Consider the following 23,477-nt stretch of genomic DNA (forward strand, 5'->3'; position numbering starts at 1 on the left):
TCTATCTATCTATCTATCTATCTATCTATCTATCTATCTATCCCCATTCACCCCATCTATCTATCTATCTATCTATCTATCTATCTATCTATCTATCTATCTATCTATCTATCTATCCCCATACACCCTATCTATCTATCTATCTATCTATCTATCTATCTATCTATCTATCTATCTATCTATCTATCCCCATTCACCCCCTCTATCTATCTATATCTATCTATCTATCTATCCCCATACACCCCCTCTATCTATCTATCTATCTATCTATCTATCTATCTATCTATCTATCTATCTATCTATCTATCTATCTATCCCCATGCACCCCCTCTATCTATCTATCTATCTATCTATCTATCTATCTATCTATCTATCTATCTATCTATCTATCCCCATGCACCCCCTCTATCTATCAACAAGGTATGTGAGCCCCAAAGGTACCACGGCACCAGTCCTGCCCTGTGATAGTTCGGGAATTATAGAACCCGGCGAAGGACCCCCCAAAATGAACAAAACACCAACCCCAGGCAAACCCCCGCCCCCACGCCAACCCCCCCTTTTCCGGGAGCGTGACAGCTAAACTCTGCATTATTGCCGCTTGAGCCCGTCTTTACCGGGCACCAGCCCTGGCGAAAAACCCCCTCTCCCGTCCCCGCTCGTGGCTGCAGCAGATCCCAGCCAGGGCTGCTCCTGGCCCACAGGCGCCGCCGCGCCCTGTGCCCGGGCAAAGCGCCTTGCTCGCCCGGGCCATCTGACAACTCCCAGCCCTGCCCAAAGCTCGCCCCGGCCCCTCCGAGCCAGCAGCGAGTCAGACACAAAGAAGAAACCCCTCTGCGGGCTGGGACTCGCCCCGTCTTCTGCCCCCGGGGACGTCACGCGCGCCTGGCTATAGATGGAGCTGTGGGGTCCGAATCAGCCCTTCCGTGCAAACCCATGTGCCTGGCCATGGAGGTGTGTGTGGGCCACAGGGGCAGGCTGCTCTGTAGTGTAACTGGAGAGCTGCTGTGATCTACAAAGGGCGAGCAGAGAGAGGGGAGGGGCCCGGTGTATCTCCCATATACCCTCCCCCCTTAACCCCCCACCCACCACCACCCAAAAACAGACACATCAACTCCAGCCTCTTTGCTGTCAGGAGCTCCGCTCTGATCCCCCCCACCCCAAACCCCTCCCCCTCTCCCCTCCAGCCTGATCACACCAAGGAATGATGAAAAAAAATAATTCTACAAAAAGGGTGAGTTGAAACGGCTTCTTCTTTGGGGTGAGGGGTTCTGGGGTATTTGGGGGGTGTGTGTGTGTTTCTTTATTGTTCTGTTGAGACTTCCTCCCACCTCTCTTTGCAAAAAGAAAACCAAACAACAACAACAAAAACCCCGACCCACCCCTTCTTTCTTTCTCTCCAGCTTCACAGTCTCTTCCTCACTTGAAATTTGCCAGGAAATCCAGTCGTGTTGTGTAGTGTAAAAAAGGATGTAGGAGCATGCGGTTTTCATTTTGAGTGCAAGGAAGGCATGAAACACACATAACAGACATTGTGTATCTCTCTGTGTCTCCTATACGGAGAGTCTCTGAGTAGCGCACCTATGGATGTATCTGTTTGCCTTTCGAGAGATGGCAAATAAAAACCTGCGCTTGCCTTTCACCACCAGGAATAAATTCTTCTTCAAAGGCTCAAATATGCAATTTGTGCTGCAGTAAAAAATCAGTTAGTTGGAATTCCTCCCTCCCCGGTAGCAAATGCATGTTGGATGAGATGGATGCAACATCACAGCCGTTCTTGTCTCATGCACAGAATGAGATATAGCTTGTGATTTTTGCTCTATGCCTTGGGTATTATTATTTTTGCTTCGTGTCTGCAGGGGGGAATCTCTGCAGAGTGAAACTGGCAAAGTACCTAAGTCTCAGCATTGGTGGAGAGTGGGCAAGGTGGGGGTGGGGGGGGCAAACTTGGAGAAAAAGGCAGGGTGAAGGATAGGGGAATAAAACCCTCTAATAATCCCTTTTCTCTCTCTTCCTCCCCCTCCCTTTGTGTCAGGGGCCACAGGATGGAAACCAGCAATCCATGCAGCCAGAGAAGGTTGGCTGGGTTCGGAAATTTTGCGGGAAAGGCATTTTTAGGGAAATCTGGAAAAACCGTTATGTGGTTTTGAAGGGAGATCAGCTTTATATCTCAGAAAAAGAGGTAGGATTTGTTTAATATGTCTCTCCTCCCCGCTTCCCCCTGCAACCCATCCTCCCTTTGCCTTTTGAAAGCAAACTGAGCAGCCAAAGTGTTTATCCAACACCCCTTCGAAACCGGGGAGTCTCCATCCATGGTGTTTATTAACCATCATGTAATTTGCTAGCTGGAGAGTTACTATGGGGAATTCTCTTTTTGCTGTCTGGCTCTGCATTGTCAGTTCAAACAAGACCTGGGTTGGGTTTGTGTGTTGATTCTAACAACAACAACCTCCACAACGGTGCCCTGGAGTCTCCCACAGAGGACTGGCGGGGAGACATTTTCCAGCGCCGATACATGAAACGATTTGCTTGGCAAATGTTAAAGCTGTTCATCTCTCCTTTCCCCATAGTCACGTATTTCCTTATGTCTGCCCTCTGTTATCAAGTTCCACAATGGCCTGGTTTGCAGCCTCGCGCCCTGATCGTTTTCCAAATGGAAATAACAGCAGGGTTAGGATGCCAGACAGACCGATTTACAAGTTGGGGTTTTAGGTTCCAAGCCCAGTCCCTTATCGCTCAGTTGTTTTTCCAAAGGAAAGGACACAAGTAAAGTTTAACCATTGCTTTGACATTCTGTTAGTGCAGAGGGTGGACAAAGCACCCCTGTCTCAGTTCCAACGGTCTGAGGGTTTTTGGTTTAATGTATTGGATTTTATTGGATGTGGCTTTCTGAGCACAGGCATTGCAATCTGTGACTGTCCTCATCTAGCAGGGGTTGGCTCATCCCTTCCCTGTTACACAGATGTTGGGATCGGTAAATCCACCCAATTGGGGGTTTTGTTTGTTTGTCTGTTTTAAACCAGATGGATCTTTCAAAATAAAATCTTGGTGTTAATTGGTGCCATGTGTACCAGAAGCGAGGAGGGTGTCGGTGTCCGGACTGGGGTTACAGGTGTGAATGAGGATGGAGAGATAGGCCAGGATGTAGATAAACAATCAAATTCCTCGGCCAGGGGTGCTGGAACAATTTGTATAGTGGGGGTGCTGAGAGCATTGAACAAAACTGTAAACCCTGTATATGATGGAATCCACTTCAAGCCAGGGGTTCAGAAGCATCCCCTGCACACCTAGTTAGAGCACCTATGCCCTTGGCCCCATCCCGCAGCACGGTTCACACCAGCAGCCCTTACTCATGTGTGTACAGCCAAGGGAAGGTCCCACTGCCTGCATGTCAGGTAACATCGCCCAGGTTATCGATGAGAAATAACGTGGCGCAGAGGGAGAAGGATCCTTTGGCAAAGAGGCTAATGACATCATTGAGCATGGCAGAGCATGTATGGATCTGAGTTTATTGCAATGGAGAGATGATTGGAGAACTAACTGGGGGGGAGCCTGGTCTGGGCTTCCCATCTATCAGTTTTTCACAACTCACTCCAAATATGCTCTCGATGGCCACAGAAACAGGGCATGGCTGGGGCTTATTCCTTGTAAATTAGGCCTGGGAACTAGGGGATCAGCACATTAGAAATGCACAGACCAAGAGAAAATAGACAAGAGAGGTAGATTAGCTACTGTAGCAAGATACTCTAGATGGAAAGACTGATTCTGATCATATGCTATACGGACAGACAGATAGATATGCAGATATGGAGACATAGATAGATCAGTGCATTAAATGGTTGGGAGAATGTTTCCTTATTCACTGCCCAGAATGCTACCATTGCATGTTAACTGCTCTTCTGCACGAGGGCCCTGATTCAGGGAAGCACGTAACCAAACGTTTAACTTTGATCAACTTCTTCAACTCCAGTTGACTTGGATGGAATTTAAGCACATGCTTCTGTGTTTGCCTGAATCAGGGCCTAGAAGAGAAATTCACTTTGCTGCACATAAGCCAAAGGTGAGCTGTTTGCTTCACCCAGATACCGTGAGCCATCCCATCGGTGCAGGTAGGGAGGGGCTGGGAATAGCTTGTATTATTGGCAGACAATAATAACGGTAAATTTACAGTGAGCTGCAGGGATTATGCTGAAACAGGCAGGCAGATGTTTAATGGCGCTGGCAGGACACTTTATGATTCTCTGAGCAGATGCGGTAACATCACCGGAACTGCTAACCAATATCCTCATTTGTAGCTGTCTAAGTGGTGGAGCTGAGTTTGTGCCTTTCCAGGCAGGAGGGCAGAAAGCCATGATTCAGGGGTGAGGATGTGGAGCTGGGGTCTGCAGATGTGGTCACCCCATCTCAAAAAAGATATATTGGAATTGGAAAAGGTTCAGAAAAGTGCAACAAAAATGATGAGGGGTATGGAACGGTTTCCATAGGAGGAGAGATTAATAAGACTGGGACTTTTCAGCTTGGAAAAAAGATGGCTAAGGAGAGATATGACTGAGGTCTATTAAATCATGACTGGTGTAGAGAAAGTAGATAAGGAAGTGTTGTTTACTACTTCTCATAACACAAGAACTAGGGGTCACCAAATGAAATTAATAGGCAGCAGGTTTAAAACAAGTAAAAGGAAGTATTTCTTCGCACAACGCACAGTCAACCTGTGGAACTCCTTGCCAGAGGATGTTGTGAAGGCCAAGACCATAACAGGGTTCAAAAAAGAACTAGATAAAGTCATGGAAGATAGGTCCATCAATGGCTATTAGCCAGGACAGGCAGGAATGGTGTCCCTAGCCTCTGTTCGCCAGAAGCTGGAAATGGGCGACAGGGGATGGATCACTTGATCATTACCTGTTCTGTTCATTCCCTCTGGGGCACCTGGCACTGGCCACTGTTAGAAGACAGGATACTGGGCTAGATGGACCCTTGGTCTGACCCAGTAGGGCCATTCTTATGTTCTTATGTTGTGCAGGATCAGAAATCTTTGTAAACACCCATTTTTTCATGGTTTGTGTGTATAAAAAGATCTTCTGTACTTTCCACAGTATGCATCCGATGAAGTGAGCTGTAGCTCACGAAAGCTTATGCTCAAATAAATTGGTTAGTCTCTAAGGTGCCACAAGTACTCCTTTTCTTTTTGCGAATACAGACTAACATGGCTGTTACTCTGAAATCTGGTGAAATCCTGGCTCTTTTGAATCTAATGGCAAGCCCCCCATGGCCTTCACTGGGGCCAGGGTTTCACCCTAGCATGCTAGCCCTGGTTGGGGAGGAGGAAGCCTCTCCGGGGATGACCTATATGTAACCCATGTTGTGTAACCTTCCTGAGTCTGCAGGGAGAGAGACTGAAATAGCCAGGAGAGGCCCGAGTGCACACGCTGGGTGCTTGTGAGCTTTGCGGCAGCTGTCCTGTCTGCGAGCCCACTGTGTGGGGGAGGGATCACCCCTCCCCACACCCACGGAGTGCAATGCAGGCTGGATTTTACTCTGTGTCTAACTTCCAGGACAGGCAGAGTTCCCCTCTTCCAATTTCCCCCATCCCATGCATGCTCCTGGAGCACTGGGGGGCAAATAGATGGATCTTCTGGTTAGTGACCTACTGCCGGCTTGGTCAAGGGTTAATGTAAAGGCCCAGCCCGGCCTCTGGTACTGACACCTGAGTAGCCCGGGCCCAGGAATAGTAGCACTGCATGGGGCTGGGTTTTGAATGACTGTCACTGGAGCTACTTTCCTCTTCTTTGAGGAGCTAAGGGGCAGCCTCTAAGAAGGGCATGCGTCTCTGTGGTGTAGACAGGCCCAAGACTCTGCCCTGGGGTGCCATGCAATGGCCCTGGGCATTGCGGAGTAACGTGCGTGTCTGACTGAGAACTCGCGTGTTTGTACCCGAGTCTCAGTGATGATCACGTGAGTCTGTGCCAGCGAACGTGTACGTAGGGAGAAATAACACATCTATCCATCGCCTATCACCACAGTATTGGTGTGCCCTGAGCAGGTGTTTAAATGAGCAGTTTCTCTGCATGTGAACAGTCATGTGAGTGCCAGTTTCTAAATGAATAATGTGTATCCGTGTCAGTGACCAGGCATGTATCGAATGGTAGGGAACAACACGGCGTGTGTCACAATAAGCAATGTGTGTGAACGAACATGTGCATGGAAGACTGTGTGCATTTGGGTAATGCGCGTTAGAGAACATGTGTGTGTCTACCTGGAAGAATAACGTGTTTGTGGATATATATGTCTTAAAGGGGTAACGTCTGGCAGCATATGTCAGCATCAAAATGAATAATTTGTCTCTGTGAATGTGTGTGTGTATACATGAAGAGTGGGCACATGTGCAGGTGGGATATGTCTCTGTGAGTCTCAACATACAAATGAACATGCCTGGGGGGGAGCAATTCTCCCTCATGTGACATTCTGCGGACAAACAAGCAACATCTGTGTGTTCTGCCTGGGTGCATATGGTGCGTTCCATGTGCGTAAAACGGTCTCTCTCTGCACTTCTAAGTATGACACTCTTTTTAAACCAGATCTTGTGCAGTTTAGGATCTGACCCCGCTGTTTGCTCTCTTTTGGCCGTGGCTGGCCCTTGGATCTCTGGACATTCTAGAGAACAAATGCAAACTCACAAGAACGGATGGAAGGACATTTATAGCTAGCATTTCCTCCCGCTCCAAGCAGCAGGCCCGTAGCCAGTTCCCCATTCATCTCCTCTCTGAACCATAGGTCTTCCCCTTTGCTGGCCATCCTGTGCAAGCTAGCTTTCATGGAAACAGGTGCCCGCAGCGCCTACAAATAGGTTAATAAATCTGGGTTGGTCGAGCGGAGCAGAACGCAGCCTCTTTTGTTTTTTCACACACCAGATTACGCCCAATGGAGGAAATGGAGCCCCTGCTGTGCTTTCGTGCTGAGTTGAGATAGCTTTCCACTGACAACACTCTGCTACTAGGAAGGGGCTACAGGCAACCCCAATGAGGTGAAGGGGGACGATACAGCTGAGGAGGGATCGGAAGAGCAGGCCCCTCCAGGAGATGTGAGCGGGGATAGCTTGTGGAGGTTGCCTAGATGTTGGGGTAAAATCTCAGTCTCACTTCCCTGGGTAGTAGAGAGAGAGCATATGCTGATGGGAGACTAGATTCCAGGGTCTGTTACAAAAAGAACAGGAGTAGTACTCCTGTTCTTTTTGCGGCTACAGGCTAACACGGCTGCTACTCTGGAAAGGTTCTGTTACAGTAACAGCTCCTCAGCCGGTGTAAATTAGCATCGCTCCATCAAAGGCAGCTATGTGGATTTGCACCAGTTGAGAACCTGGGCCTCTTGCTCTTAAATCTCATATTAACTAGGAAACAAACCTTGATGTTGCCTGTCAATTTCTGTAAAATGGGGAGAATGACACTTCCCTCCTTTTAAAGGGCTGTGAGATCTACTGAGGAAAAGTGCTGGGTAAGAACAAGGGATTATTATTTAGGGGCCCACATAGGAGATGGGCTTTTCTGAAATCCGGACCCCACTGTGGGTTGAAACCCCCAGCCATAGTGTATTGAGTTTTGTCAAGAAGAAATGTGAACAGTCTTAATGTAAGTTTGATCCCCACCCTTGTTTGGAATCTGTGCAAGACTTCTCTGACCTGCTCTGCCTCTAGTGCACCCTTTAATAAAGCCACGCACCTTTTGCTGGTTCATCGGCACACCAAATGCTAGCAGGGGCCGAAGGCTTTGTGTATCCCATTGCATCGACCTAACACACAAATCTTTAGCCGTTGCTGCAATTTGGTCCCATAAACGATGCAAAACCTTTGTTATTTTGCATTTGGTCGGTGGCCAGAAAGTTCCCAATAACAAAACACAGGCTGGTTGGAGTTGATTTCTGGTAAGCAGCAAGGCATTTTGCATTCCTTTCCCCTATCCCCCTCCCCAAACCCACATTTCTGGTAATTGTTCTGTTCTTTCTAGCACGGCTTTGTTATTGATTTACACTCGGGAATAACAGCCTGACTAACACAGCACACAGCTGGGCTCCTACCACTTCCTGCCAGGAAGCCCATGGCCATCAAAAATGGACTCTGTGCTCACAAGAAGTTAATGAGGAAGTGCTTTTCTGGTGGGCTTCCTGAAGCCGCTAATGCAAGCCTCGCCTCAGTGAGCTCGAGAGCCCTCGAAAAGTTGGCTGCACTCTCGGCTCGTGTTTGCTGCAGCCCGTCTGAACGCTGTTGAGCTGCATGTGCAGCCTGGGAGGTGTGTGTGGTGTTGTTTGCGTACGTTGTGCGTGTACAAGGTGGTGCTGCTTGTGCGTGTGTTTGGAACAGCACAGGCCACGGAGCTGGGGAGCCCCTCCGGGCCAGAGCCCGACCGCTTTGAAGCACCAGGTTGCAGCGCTGCTCAGGTGTGGCCCGGCCCCATCAGGACAGTGGGGTGGCCGGGTCAAACCTGTGTGAGCGGTGGTGTGACCTGGCACATGGGGTTGCAGCTGTGCTCTTCACCTGGCACGCCCCAGCCCCCGAGGAGGAGCGTGTGTTGACTCCGCACTGCCGCTTGTGAGGAGTGGGCTTGTGGCGTGTGTTTGGGGGAATGTGCACAGTGCGTGAGCGGTGGCGTGTCTCCTCGAGCGTGGCATGAGTGTGCCCTGCCGCGTGCGTGCATGCTCACGGGCGTTGGAAGGCGTTACAGGTGGCGCTGTCGTGTGAGCATGCATGGGTGTGACAGTTCTGAATGGCCCACCTTCCACGCACCCACTTCGTCCTCTGGACCGGCGTGGCTGAGGGTAGTTAGCACGGGAGGCTGGGAACTGTTCCCTCCATCCTGGCCTATTCCTGTTTTTGCCCTCCCTTATCCAACTTCCTCCCCGCCACCTCTCCATTCTCAGAGTCTAGTCCCTTCCCCTCCATCAACCCCTCCGCTGTGCCCTCTGCAGCAGATCCCACACTCTATCCTGTCTATCCTCCCACCCTCCTGTCTTCTCCCTAGGGACAGGCCTGGAGAACCCAGGAGAAGCACTGAGATCTCAGCCTGTACTTAACCTGCTCAGCAAAGAGTTTCCTTTGGGTTTGCTACACTGGAGTCCTGTCTCTGCCCTAATGCTGCTGCTCAAAAGGTCCTCGGGGAGGAAAAACATATGGGACTTCCCCACAGAGGGGACATGCCAAGAGTGGCCCAGGGTAGACATGCATGGCAGAGCCTGGTTCGTGCCCTAAGAGACGCCTGATGGGTCACTTTAGGGTCTGATAACTCACTTTGCATCAGTCCATGTTGTGTCATGGTGGTCCCAGGCCCCAGCATTGTCTGGACAAATATCATTCTGCACAAATATCTGCACAAATGTCATTAATTTGCTGGCGGAAGGTACCGGCCCGAAGGCTGCTCTGTTCACAGCTGGTACAGCGTTAGAGGGGTGCTCTAAGCTAGAAGCCAGTGCAGCCTCATTGATAAGGACAGGACCTCTGTAGACCTGGGTTCTATTCCAGCCTCTGCTGCTGACCTGCTGGGTGATCTTAAGCAAGCCTCTTCCCTGATCTGTGCCTCAGTTTCCCTGGTGTCTGTCTCAAGTGTAAGCTGCATTTGGGCCTTCGTGTAGATGAGTGCCAGGCCCTCTAGATTTAGTTCGCTTGATGATAATCAGAAGAGTTACCCCCAGCAGCCTTTGAGAACAGGTTTTTTGCTTCCTTGGCCCAAGTTTCTGCCCAACAAGGCCTGGGCCAGGTAGTTAGATTCCTGTACCCCGTGCCCAGCTGGGGATATTATCTCTCGCTGCGCTTTAGGGCTGACGCTGCAGTGCTCAGGGGGTGGCAGGAGGCAATGAGAAGGGTGTGGAATGTGGGGGGCGAGGGTGAGGAATGGGGAGGATCTGACCCGCTGCCAGAGTTTTAATAACGCATGGGTGGTGACTTCAGCAAAATACCACCTGCTAGTGGCAAACCGAATTAGCTCCTGTGGACTCACTGCTCTGCCGACAAGGGCCTGATCTGGAGCCCCAGCAGCTCCCGCTAACTTCAATCTTTAGGTGCCTAAATCCCTTTAAGGATCTGGTCCTATGTCTCTGTGCAGCCCACACTGCATTGCTACCTGCATCTCGGCTGGGCTCTCTAGAAGCTCCTGTAACATAAATCATCATCCTCATCATTGTAAGTGTCGTTAGTGGATGTTCCATTCATGGAACACTCCTCCCCGCTGTGGCCTTCGCTCTTATTTATTATTTCAGTGCTTATGAAAGGTGCCAGATTGATCCCTTGGAGAAGGAATCCCTTTGTATGCACAGAGCGAGACAGCAGCTGAGCAATCTTCCCCAGCAGCCACACCGCAGCCCTGCCCTGGGAGCATGGAGATCTGTCTCCCTGGCCCATTCGCCCCTTGGCCTTTCTACGGGGACTGCCTGCACAGGGGGGCCCTAGACAGTGATGCATTTGGGCACATCTGTGCTTTGAGCTGAAGGTGTGATTTCTTGCTGGAGGAGACACACCCATGCTAGCCACAGCAGTGGGAAGAGCTAGCCACCCTGAATCGGTCCCTATCCCAGACGCTAGGCACATACTCAGGGCACTTAGCTGTTCCTGTCCCTTCTCCACCACTCTGTTTCTGGTGCGAGTAGGCCTGCTTGAGCTGGGAATCACATCCCCAGCCCAAAGCTTTGACATATCCTATGACTGTTCCCTCTGAGCTGTGTGCGTGTGCGTACATACAGATCCTAACCCTGCGCACACGGCGAAACACCACGCGCACAAACCGATGCACAGAAGCACAAAAATTTGCACAGAAGAAATTTTTTGCGCGCACGGCCTGTCAAAAATTAGAGGGAACATTGTGACCTGTGCACTAAGCTGAGACCCACCAACTCATTACACCCAACAGCTATTAGATAGTAGTGATTGCCAGCCCCTCCCAACCAGGACCAGATGGGAGCTAATGACCCCAACCAAAATCCCATTCCCAATTCCTTGAGCCATTCAGCTTCTGGGTTGCTACAGTGTGGGCTGCCACGGGGAACCCTAGCATAGGTGGGTCTGAAAAAAATTCCTCTCTCCCTGCTGCTGACATGGGTCTTTGCAAATGCCCAGCTGGGCTGAGTTTGATCTTGGGAATGACTTTTGCTGACCAGGAACGTGCAAGAAAGAAAAATAGTCGAGCCAAGGGAGAAAGCGGGACTTGGAGAGGAGGAGGGGACAGGGAAGGATGCAAGATATTCAGAGCCTTCAGCTGCATGATGCTCACACTTCACAGCCCTCAAACATTCACCTAGGAACTGCTCTGTCAGCAAAGACCGCTAGCTGTTTAGCCCAGTGCAGATGCTGGCCTGTAAGGGCTGATACCAGGGCTTAATTTGTGCCGGGGCTTGCCAGGGCTGAGCCCTGGCACCTCTAGGCTTGGCAGTTCATAGCCTGGGCACCTCTTTCATTACAAATTAAGCACTAGCTGATACCACCCCTACAGTCTGTTCAGACCCTTCCCTCAGGGCGCAGTTTGATTTTCCAAAGGAAAAACTCACAAAGTAACAACAAAACCAAGGTATTCCTCCCCCAGCAGAGCCCAGCAGGCTGTCCTCAGAACCCCCTTACTCCTTGTGGCTCTCCTCATCTGAGTAGCTTGATCTGTCCCAGCTTGATCTGTCTGAAGCAAGAGGGTTATTTGTAGTGACTGGACCATCTGAGCACTCCCCAGCAGGAATGGATCCGATGTGGTGATCTGAGGCAAACTGCCTTTCACGGGGCTGTATCCTGCCTTCCTGAATCCCCTGTGGAGTTTCCACTGGATGCAGCATTCTCTTTCACAGCCCCCTGAGAGGTACGGCACTGTCATTCTCCCCATTGTACAGATGGGGGAACTGAGGCATAAAGAAATTAAATGACATGCCTAGGGTCATCATGGCACCATGTCCCCAGGACTCCTGAGCTAATGTAACTCAGGATTTCTCATTAGCAAAGAGACTTTTTAGAGGCCTTCTAAGCTCTTGAACTCACATATATCATGTGGCTGGGGGTTCCAAAGGTAAATTTTTGATTTTGTTAAAAAAAATTCCTATGATCAGTTTTCAGCGGGGTTGCCTTTTGGTTGCACTGAGCAGCTCCTTGGTCTTATCAGAAAGGGTCAATTGAAGCATGTGATCTAGTTCTCTGTCCCACTCATTGTTCTGTAGGCCTTTATCAGGGATACGTAAATCTAAAGAGGCACTGGACTTCTTTCAGACCTGCTGTCTTTTGGAAGAGATGTGAAAAACCCTGGTATGTGGTATTCAAGATCCCTGGGGTCATTGTAGTTACTAGGGCATTTTTCACAAGAGCTGGTGTGTCCTAGCCAAACTGTAATTCAAGGGGTTTACATTCTGCCTTCCTATATTCCCCCTGGAGTTTCAAATGATGACACTATTCATTTCATTTCCTGCCCCAAACTGCTGTATGGTGTTAAACAGCTCACATTTTCCACTGAGAGGGGCCTGCATTTCAGTGCTGAGGGGACATTTAGGACCCAAAGCACCAGATAAATATGAGGCTTAGTCTTCTGATCTAAAGATATACTGAAGTCTCGCTATGTGTACAGGGTAACTTAACTCATTCAGGGAAGCAGTGTGCCCTATGGGACAGGTCACTAAACTGGGACTCGGGGCTCCTGGGTTCTATTCCTGGCTCTGCTGCTGGGTGTCTGTGGGCAAGTCGCTGCCCCTCTCTTTGCCTCGGTTTCCCTATCTGATGCTATCACAGATTCCAAGGCCATTCTGATAATCTAGTCTGATCTCGTGTATATCACACGCCATAGAACTTCCCCCAAAATAATTCCTAGAGCAGATCTTTTAAACCAATCTCCTTGGTAAGGCACTTTGAAATCTGCTAATGGAAAGTGCCAGATGAGAGCTATGGACTATTATTATTCATGTAATTATTTTCTGGTTATCCTCTGCTAGCAGGTAGGCAGGTAGCTAAATGCATAGGGCCAGACCAAATTCACAGTCCACTTTGGTCAGTTTGACGGTCATAGGATTTAAAAAATTGTAAATTTCATTATTTCAGATATTTAACTCTGAAATGTCATGGTGTTCTAACTGCAGGGGTCCTGATCCAACTCTGAAGGCAGCAGTGCAGAAGTAAGCATGGCATGGGACAGTTTTGCCACTCGTACCTCTGCTCTGCTGCTGGCGGGGTGCTCCCTTCAGAGCTGGGTGCCCGGTCAGCAGCTACCGCGCTCTGGCTTCCCAGCTCTGAAGGCAGCACAGAAGTAAAGGTGGTAATACTGCGACCCCACTACAATAACTTTGTCCCTCCCCCCCACACACAACCGTCTTTTTGGTCAGGACCCCCAATTTGAGAAATGCTGGTCTCCCCTGTGAAATCTGTATAGTAAAGGGTAAAAGTACACAAAAGACTAGATTTGATGGTTCATGACATGTTTTTCATGATTGTGAATTTGATAGGGCCCTATAGATGCATAGTGCATTCGTGCATCAGACAACTGAGGATCAAAACCTACAGGTACTGCAAACTTGGATTAATGGCGCACCTGACATAAGGATAACATCACTCTTCACTGGGTCATTTCATCACCGTATTGTCTACACTAATTACCTCTCTGTCCATTGAATTGGATCTACTTGGCAAAGGAAAAGAAACTCCTTAGCTACGTAAGCTCTTTTCTGAAGTTAGAAGGTGAAGTGGGGAAGCCTCTCGTCTTGGTACTAATGAATTCTATTCTCAGCTCTGTGTGGCAGGGGCCGTCTTTTTGTTCTGTGTTTGTACAGTGCCTAGTACCAAGGGTCCTGGCCTATGGCTGGGATTCCCAGTGGCTATTACAATAAAATCACCATCATCTCAATGCACTGAGTTTTAGCTTTAAGAACCAGGGACTCCAATCAAGGACCAGGCTCACTATAATAAGAATCCCAACATCTCATCAAGCACTTTCCATCTGCAGATCTCACAGCACTTTACAAAGGAGAGCTAGTATTATTCTTCCCATGAAACAGATGGGGAAACTGACACACAGAAAGGTGAAGTGACTTGCACTAGGTGACAGAGCATTTACAGCCCAGATGTCAGACCTGTGATGGGTGTGGTTAGACATTGATAGATGTTTGGCTGCGTGTGTGTGTTCCCTCTGTGTGATGCCCCAGCCCTGCACAGATAGCTGGCACGGCAGACCTTGAGTGAACCACCCAATGACCACAAGATCCGGTAAGGGACGAAGGCACCCAGCCAGGTTTATTAGTATCCCGCAGACTCTACTGGACCTTGATACATGTATGCCCATAACAATGGACCAGCTCAGTGAACGGCAGGACTTTCCAGACAAAGATACTTCTTCCTCTGAGATACATCTTTATGCCCCGATACAAACAAGTTAGTACTGCTTCTTTGACACAGCTAGTTACTGCCCCCTGACATTGCTAGTTATCACCCATCATCTTGTACATGTTGGTTTGATTAAAACATCTCTATTACATACTGACATCCTGATCCTATCTTTTAGGAGGGGTCAGTGTGTTCCTGTTATCCTTGGGGAATGTTTTTGTACCATCCTTGATACCGGGATGTTCTGGTACCACTTGATATCGGGATGTGTTTGCGCGAGCACCCTGTGCCTAGCACGTCTTAGGAATGTTTTATTTCTGCAATATCAGCCCTGTTCTTGTGAGCAGGTCCTGACTCATACCAGGGCTCTGATACAGGGGCTTATGTGTCAGGCCCTCTTCCTACTACAATGGGCAGCTAGAAAGGGACAGATAGGATGGGGAGGAGGATGAGGCAACAAAATGAACACGATGTAGCATAATGTAAGCTTGACTCGTCGCTTGCCTGACCAATACCCACTTAACGCCCCTGTAGACTCCTTTTCATTTTGGGCCACGTTCTGCCTGATTAAATTATTCTTACTATGTATTAGCTGTGTTATGGTAGTGCCTAGGAGCCCCAGCCATTAGCCAGGACACTGCTGTGCTTGGTGCTGTACAAACACAGAGTACAAAGACTGTCCCTGCCCCAAAGAGCTACCAGTCAAAGGGAAACCTGTGCAAATCCATTGGCTTCAGTGACGGGGCATGGATGACAAAAGAGGGCAGTGGATCTGAGTGTAATGAAACACGCCAGATCAATAGCACTGGAGACCTCAGGTCTCCACAGACCAAATACAGCAGCAGGGCAAGTGTCCTCCCCAACCTGCGTTGGTTACATGTCTCACCCCTGCCTGGGAGAGAACCCCCTCTAAGAGGGAGCGGGGAGCTCGATCTCCATTTGCATCCTTGCCTGGAAAGAATCAGGCTGATTTTCATGGTGGCATTACCCCCTAGGACCTGGGCTGAGACCCAACCAAACTCATTTCACATAAGCCAATACACAGGCAAAGATTTTCAGCAACTGAACGGGGAAAAATTTGAAGACAAAATGCTCAAGGAGAAAGGCTGCATATCCCATTCCCAGTCTCCAGGGACAGCCTTCCTTGCTTTACCGTGTTTCAAGAAAGCAGATCAGATTAGCTAGAGAGATTAGATCATGGGTGTTTATATGGATACATTATTAGAGTAGTACAAAGAATATAGATTAGAATTATGCTAATCATAAATCATCATGTTTTTACCTTCTATTTTGTTTCTTGCAAAAAATTAAGTGGCTAGAGACTTTGGGTGCCTGGTCTCAGCACTCTGCAAATCAAGCCCCTTTAAGGGTGTTTCAGGTTCGGCTCCCCCAGAAAAGAGGTCCCCAAAATCACTACTCACTTTTGAAACTTTAAGCCCCAAACTCTTTCAACTGGGAAAAAAAATTGAACAATCCCAATGAACATTCTGAGTTTGGGGTTAACTCCGGAGAGGCAGAGCCAACCAGAGCTGCGATTAACTGAGATGGGTCATTCTGAGAAAAGCGAAAATCAAGAGCTTTATTCCACTCCTCGCTGTTCTCCTTACAGATCACTCGAGCTGATGGAGAAATTGCACTTTATTCCCTGGTAGGAATAGCCGCAGTATTTCATTAAGCCTCTTCGGCTGCATCCTTCCTAGGTCCTCTAGGCAACCTGAAATGTTCTTCCAAAGAAACATATGTTGTTTGAATTCTGAAAAGACATAGGGTCAGGTTCTCTGCTGGGGTCATTGGCAGTCCATCCTAATCAATGGAAATGCTCCATTTTACACAAGAAGAGAATTGGGCATATCCCATATAACCCTCTTCTTCTGCATGTCTCGGGGAGCACTGGGAATCTGGAGAAACTGAGGGTTGGCCTGAATGGTGGGGCTAGATCATGCCAAAAACACCATACTGAATGGAACAGTGCGAAGCGGAGAGAGACACACTAGCTCAGAAGAGGCTATATGCCTGGAGCCCCGTCTTTAAGGCGATAGATAGCCAGCCTTGTGAACTACTTGGCATTCAAGCAATTGTGCTGGCTGAAGACTAGCCTCTTTAAAAAAGACCGTTCTCAGGCAAAGGCAGTGGCAGCTCTTAAGGGACAGAACCAAACTGCAGGCAACTGGGACACTCAGTTCACTGGGATTTGATAACTCGGGCTTTGCCGAGGGTGATTGTTTCAGGTGATTCATTTCAGAGGGTGTATTTGTCAGTGTTCCCTTCTCTGACATGCGGCTGAGGACTCATGGATGTAATACATTTCCACCCACTTGCCCCCTTTTTCTGTCAGTCTGACTTTCCCACATGGGGCAGAGGTGGCCGGCTGGTACCTTTGAAATACCGAAGTGGATGGTTCCCTGTGAGGTTCTCTCTTTGGCCTTGCAGTTTGCTCACTGAATCCACCATCCAGGTCATTTTGCTTCTCTGCTTATTTCTCTCGCTACATCTCGAGGCAGCAGGGAGGTGGGAGGGATCAGCTGTTGAGTCCTGTTGTGATCCGAGGCTTGGGCACCTTTGGCAGCTTGTGAAAACAATGTCACAGGTGTGAAAAGCACGTCACCGCTAAGGGACTGGATTTCTCAGTGCCACCAGGTCCCCTTCACACCACTCTGGCAGCACAAAGGCACCTTCAAATGGGCGTAAATTACAGCTCCACTCAGTTTACGTCCCCTTTCCAATGCCAGAGCCTTGGAATAAATGAGAACCAGGCCCTGGGTATTTATAGTGATACAGATTCAAGCTGGGATTTTCAAAGCATCCAGCTCCCCAAAATCCATCCCTGCGAACAGGAGTGAGTTGTGTCTTCCCACCCCCACCCTGGAAATCAGTGGGAGTGCTTCCGGGGGCATCGAGCTGGAGCAACGGGCACAAGTAACCAGCAGAAAACAAAATATTGACTTGCTGCTCATTAGTGAGCCTCCTCCATTCTGTGCGCTGACTGAGGCAGGGATCCTGAGGGAAAAACAGTCAGTGATCATGGAACTAAAGACGGTGTTCATGTAATTGCGGACGGTATTATAAAAGGGGGCCAAATTAAACCAACCACGCTTATCACACGTACCACAGGTTGACAATTGCTGCTGTGTATTACAGTTATTCATGCCACAGTCTATTCTAGTGATCCATTGTGATGCATTCTCTGTAAAGATTGGCTGCATCTGGATCTGGATTTCAGTGCGCTAAGCTACAGGGGTGCACTGATATTGAGGTGTTTGCTCAACCCATCCGCAAGACAGGGGTCATTTGCAAACCGTGAATCCAATCCCACGTTTGATTTTTAACCTCCTCAGAGATCAAGAGTGGCTAAATCCAGGGTTTTGGTTTCGGCCTGTTGTGCACTTGAGTTCTCTAGAGCTTTGTAGGCGTTAATCTGTGCCGGAAGCAAGACATTTGAGATGCACTTTCTCCATTGCCCGTGACAGGTGGCAAACCTGACAGTGATGGGGTGAGCTCTTGCGTGCATGAAAGGACTTATGGGTCAGTGAAGTCCCATTGGCCTAAATGAGGCAACATCTGGAATTATGAGTAATTTGTTGGCTGGAGTGTGACAGCAGGGGGGTCTCTTTGCCCATCGCAAGTGAACAGGGCAGCGATCAACAGGATCCCTCGAAAGAGACGGTATTTTGGAAGATACTGGCGGTACATAAAAGCTCTACAGTGCACAGACTATGGGATCTAGCCCATAGTTGGGTTTTATTTATATACTGCCTTGTTCAAGTATGGATAGATAGATACTTACATGGTTTCCATGGCAATCTTTGCTCAAACTCCATTACAAAGCCCCATGACTGCATGTAGGGCACAATTCTGCTTCTGCTGATAATCAGTGGGAGCTGGGCACCTAACTCATATAGACTCCTTTGAAAATCCCATCCTATAATGGGGGAAGGCTCAGACTAGATGAAGCCTGGAGTCCCAGGAGCCTGGCCAGGGCTCAGGCCCTGTTGTACACAAGAGGCCAAACCCTTTTCCCAGCCCCCAACCCAATGTATCCACCTGGGCGGTCAGGAATTCCCCTGGGGAGGAATGCATGGGCTGATCCACAGCCACTGCTCCCCTCCAGGTGTCCCCTCTTCCATAAAGGCCTTAAAGTGGATGTAAGTTACAGTTATACCCACATTAAGGGCCCTTTGCACTGGAAGGGTGGCCCAGTAGTTAGGGAACTAGCCTAGGCCCTAGGATCAAGTTCCTACTCTAGCACATACTTTCTCTGTGACCTTGGGCAAGCCACTCCCTCGCTCTGTGCCTCAGTTTCCCCATCTATACCATGAGGATAATAGCACCGCCCTGCCCCACAGAGGGCTGTGAGGATAAATACATTAGAATCTATGATAATGGGGATCATATAGGTGCATAAGTATGGTGGATGCTGCATAAAGGGACCATAGTATAAATGCAAATCAGGCCCTGAAAATGCATTCTCTTCTGAAGGGGTTGCATAAACACACTGTGTGTGGAAGCAGCTGATGAGCTGGGCTAGCAGTCCATGTCCACCATTAATTGTCTGGGTTCCAGGCTGCTGTACCCTGTGCTCTGAAGTTTTGTGCTTTGATGGTTTTTTCTTGTTCACCTCTTTGTGATAGGTGAGGCCCAGCAACAGGGGAAGTGGCTTCTTTGCCATATCAGAAACCTGGCACTGGCTCCTGAATCAGCTGTCGTGGCTGCTGTAATAATGCAGCCAGGTTAAAAATAGCAAGTGCTAATCTTTATCCTCCAGAACTTTTGTTGTGCCATCTTCCGAAAGGCACTGAGCGCTAATGTGATTGCATCTGCTAATCTAGAGACACATGCCCACTCGCTTCCAGACGCTCCGGCTCTCGCACGCACACACACAACGGGACACAAGCGCGTGCACAAAGATGGAGCGCCCCTTGCTGACGCTGGTGTCACTCAGGATCAGTCTGGCTCAGCGGGGTCAACAGGGGGACACTGGTGTAAAAATGATACAGAAGGTGGAGTGTGCCTGAATTTTAGCTCAGCAGATCGTGCGCAGTGTTTTGGCACCGTTTGGAGTTGATTTTCGAGGCGGGGAAACAAGACCAAAGCCATGTTTTTCAATATAGAACTAGATATATTCCTTCCTCCAGCCTATGCCCGCTGTCTGGTCTGATGCATAAGTGGCAGGGAGGGGTGTTAGCCAGGGCAAGGATGTGACCAGTTATGAGAGTCCAAGGGAGAACTGTAGCTTTTTCCGACAGGTCTGTCTGCAGATAATGGCCACCGTTTTGTGTGTGTAACCTGCTGCGTGGCACACAGCTCTCTGCAAACCCACCCCGCAAGCCAAGGAGTGGGATCTTATTCGTCTCACAAAACGGGGCAAAAGGTTTGGTTCTCTTGGATGGGGCAGGGGGTTCTTGGGACTTATGGTCCACGAGGGGGCCCTGATTTTGGAGGCCCCGTTTAAGACTCCCAAGGAGCTTGATTTTCAGACCTGAGCAGCTACCTTTGCTGGTGACTTCCTTTGGTGTTGTGGAAGCCCTGCCCAAGCTGTCTCACATGGGGATCCCAAATACTGAGGAACCCCGTACCCATCACCGCTTTAGGAAACACTGGCCATGAGCTCTAAGCCTGTGGGGGGGCCGTTAATGGCTTCCTTACAGCACGTGTTGCAATTTACATGGCTAATTTCATTGTGTGTACGGCTTTTAAAAATTATAACAGTGCCTAGCGCTTGGGCTGTGATTTTCAGGGGCCTAAGGAAGTTGGGCGCTCTGCCCCCCCCTTGAAATCCCTCAGGAATCAAGGAGGAGATTTTCATAAGGGTCTAAATAGAGGAGCTCAAGGCAGATTGACTTTGAAAATCCCAGATTAGGTTAGAAATCAATGGAGCAGATTTTCAAAGTTCAAAGGACGGTTAGATAGAATTTGACCTTCAATGGGAATCAGGTCCCTGTGATAGTTATAGGACCCCACAACACTGTAGTACCTGAGCAGCACCTCACAATCTTTAATATAGTGATCCTCACAACCCCCAACTCCCCGAGATAGAGTGCTATTATACAGAGGGGAAACTGAGGCAGACAAAGTGACTTGCCCAAGGTCACACAGGAAGCCAGCAGCAAATCATGGATTTGAACCCCAGGTCTCTTAACTGCCAGGCTAGTGTTCTAACCACATCCTTCCTCTTGAAGGGTAGGTGGACACCTAACTCCAAAGTGTGTCACTGGAAAGCGCCCTCAAAAATAAATGAGTATACTACTCTGACATCAGTACTGGGTGGACTACAGACAATGCTCTAGCATCAGGTGTGGGGCTCTGTAGATATGCAGTGCAGCTCCAACAACGGAAAGCAATTATAATAAGCACACACAGAGTTACACCACACACTCTATAAATGTATAAACCCTGAGTGATTCCACCAAAGCCATCCCAGCAGTAGCTAGTCTGGAGCGGAAGACCTTTGTCGGCTGCAGCCCGCCACTGACAGTTGCTACTTTTTGCTTCATAGGTCAAAGATGAAAAAAACATCCAGGAAGTGTTTGACCTGAGCGACTATGAGAAATGCGAAGAGCTCAGGAAGTCCAAAAGCAGAAGCAAAAAGAACCACAGCAAGTTCACGCTAGCACACTCCAAACAGCCTGGAAACACGGTACAGCTTCCTACTCAGCTTGTGCTCACCTTCACCAAGAGATCAGGCTGTACTGACTATGGCAGCATGAGCCAACAGCCCAGTCCCCCCACTTTGTCTTTCTCCAAGATCTAGTGTCCCCGCCCACGCCCAAATTATTGGGTTGGGCACAGGAACCCCTGGGAGGAATTCTCTGGCCTGTGCCATGCAGAGGGTCAGCCTAGATCATCACAGTGGTCCCTTCTGGCTTTAAGACCTATGAACCTCCATCTGTTGGAGGCAGTAGATCCTGCAGTGTTGAGTGATGACTAGGAGTTTTTGCCATTGACTTGTAATGGCAGCAGAATCCAGCCTCTGGCCTCTCTAATTAAATAAGCCAATCATTTAGCTCCAGATCCTTGGAGTGGGATGTTGTGAAGGCCAAGACTATAACAGGGTTAAAAAAAGATCTAGATACATTCATGGAGGATAGGTCCATCAATGGCTATTAGCCAGGATGGGCAGGGATGGTGTCCATAGCCTATTTGCCAGAAGCTGGGAATGAGCGACAGGGGATGGATTACTTGATGATCACCTGTTCTGTTCATTCCCTCTGAAGCACCTGGAATTGCCCACTGTCGGAAGACAGGATACTGGGCTAGATGGACCTTTGGTGTGACCCAGTATGGCTGTTCTTATGTTCTTATGTAGTCTAAAGAAGGGACAGGCAAAGCATTTGGGATGGTCTCAACGTGGACCAGATCCTTCACCGGTAACCGAACCATTTAGCAAGACTGGAAACATTTCAGCTGTTAGTGGCAGTTGTGGATTGGCTGGTTGGATATGCTTCTTCCTGAGAAATAAAACAGACCCCCAGTCTAGTTCTCTGCTACCATAAATTGTGTGCTGGGTGGAGCTGCGCTGGCTTGCGTTAGCGGAGACTCCAGGCTTTGTGCATATTCCCACACCCTTTTCTTGGCGGCGTCACGGTGGCCGGGGACCAAGCCGACGCGTTGCCGCCCGGGCGCTGTGCACAGCACTGACATGAATTCCCTCTCTCCTAGGCACCAAATCTGATCTTCCTGGCCGTCAGTCCGGAAGAGAAAGAGTCCTGGATCAACGCCCTCAACTCCGCCATCACCCGAGCCAAAAACCGCATCTTAGACGAGGTGAGAAGTTCTCTCAGGGCTGGGCCCCAGCTTTGTTGTCTCAGCCTTAAGCTTGAGTGAAGCCTTCGGCTTCAGCTCTCCTGCCTCAGGTATGACTGCACAGCAGCCAGTCTCCCAGCCTGTGTAGGGGCTGTGGCTCGGGCTATGAAGTCTGGGGTGGGGGGTGGGCTTCAGAGCCTGAACCACGACTTAAAAGCACAGTCTGCACGACTATTTTTAGCACGGTAGCATGAGCCCTGTGATCCTGAATGTGTCAGCCCAGGCTGGGAGGCTGGCTGCTGCGAGCTGCCGCTGGCTGAGGAGACGAACCTGTCGTGGGGAAGGCCGCCCGCACTTCCCAGCCCAGCGCAAGCATGTCCCTCTTTCTCAGCCTCAAAACCAATGGTGCAAAGCCACTGGGCTCTGGCTAAGGGCAGTCGGCACGTGGGGGGATCGGCGTTTGCAACGCTGGCTCTGGTGGACCCTCTGTGACCATCTAGCTCGTAATAAGCCAGCAGTGATTACATGCCACGAGGCATGACTTCCATATGCCTCGGGCAACTCCTAGGTTATCTCCAGGGGCTATCTATCCTGGGAGAACAGCCTCCTGAGGCACAGCCCCATAAAGCACCCAGGGGGTCACCTGGAAAACAGATGAGATGCGAGGCCCATCTTGCCCTCACCAAAGTGCACAGGAATCCACGCTGTTGTCTGTCTTGTCTGTTTACACTGTGAGCTCCTTGGGGCAGGACTGTCTCTAGATAAATGTCTGCGCAGGGCCTAGCTAATAGCCAAGGATGAATTTGGGCCTTGTATTTTTAACTACCCAGAGAGCAGCATCCCCTGCCCCATCCCTCCCACCTCCCCATGGCAAGTGTGATGCAAAGGGGTAAAGATGAGAATGAGGCCCTGAGCAAGGCCTTGCCTGCACCCAGAAGTTGCACCCGGTTAACTCAAGATGGTTTTTGAGCCAGTGAAAAGCCCTATGTGGATGCATGTCAGGGACCGAGGTGAGGATGGGTCATGCTTAGAGGTTAGAGCAGTGGTAGTTGGGCCTGGGGGTCAGTGCTGGAATCAGGAGTCAAGAGCAGGGTGGAAACAAGGTAAGAGTAGGGCTGGGAGCTGGGCTGGAGCAGGTTAAGGCCCATGAAGTCTGTCACCTCTCTCAGGCACGGGACAATTCCAAGCCACAAAGCTACGTTGGGCGTACTGAGCTGCTCTGTCTCCCGTGAGGCTTATATACCTGCCCTGCGAGTCACCTGACCAGCTCCCAGCTTAGGGATTGGCTGGAGCCTAACACCTCACAATGCACTTGTATCATTTTAAAGCTGGCTGTCTCTGTTCAGCTTGCGCTTGTAGGTGTGGCATGCACACAGGTAACCAGACAGGCCAATCCAGCTGTTCACCAATGCTCTGTACGATAGCAGCA

The 23,477-nt window shown here is 49.4% G+C and overlaps 1 protein-coding gene across 2 annotated transcripts in view; it reads left to right on the plus strand.

Annotated features, from left to right (window-relative positions):
* The first annotated feature begins 722 nt into the window (after positions 1–722).
* Positions 723–23,477, plus strand: part of PLEKHO1 (pleckstrin homology domain containing O1) — a 39,128-nt gene continuing 16,373 nt past the window's right edge. The window contains exons 1-4 of one of the 2 annotated variants that reach the window (XM_073322680.1): positions 723–1,231; positions 2,033–2,179; positions 20,802–20,942; positions 21,965–22,069. In XM_073322680.1, the coding sequence (XP_073178781.1) occupies positions 1,202–1,231; positions 2,033–2,179; positions 20,802–20,942; positions 21,965–22,069 (423 nt within the window). In that variant the 5' untranslated portion in view covers positions 723–1,201. The remainder of the gene's footprint in view (positions 1,232–2,032; positions 2,180–20,801; positions 20,943–21,964; positions 22,070–23,477) is intronic. The other variant, XM_073322681.1, reaches the window with a different exon arrangement.

Source organism: Lepidochelys kempii, chromosome 24, assembly GCF_965140265.1.
Source record: "Lepidochelys kempii isolate rLepKem1 chromosome 24, rLepKem1.hap2, whole genome shotgun sequence".
NCBI lineage: Eukaryota > Metazoa > Chordata > Testudines > Cheloniidae > Lepidochelys > Lepidochelys kempii.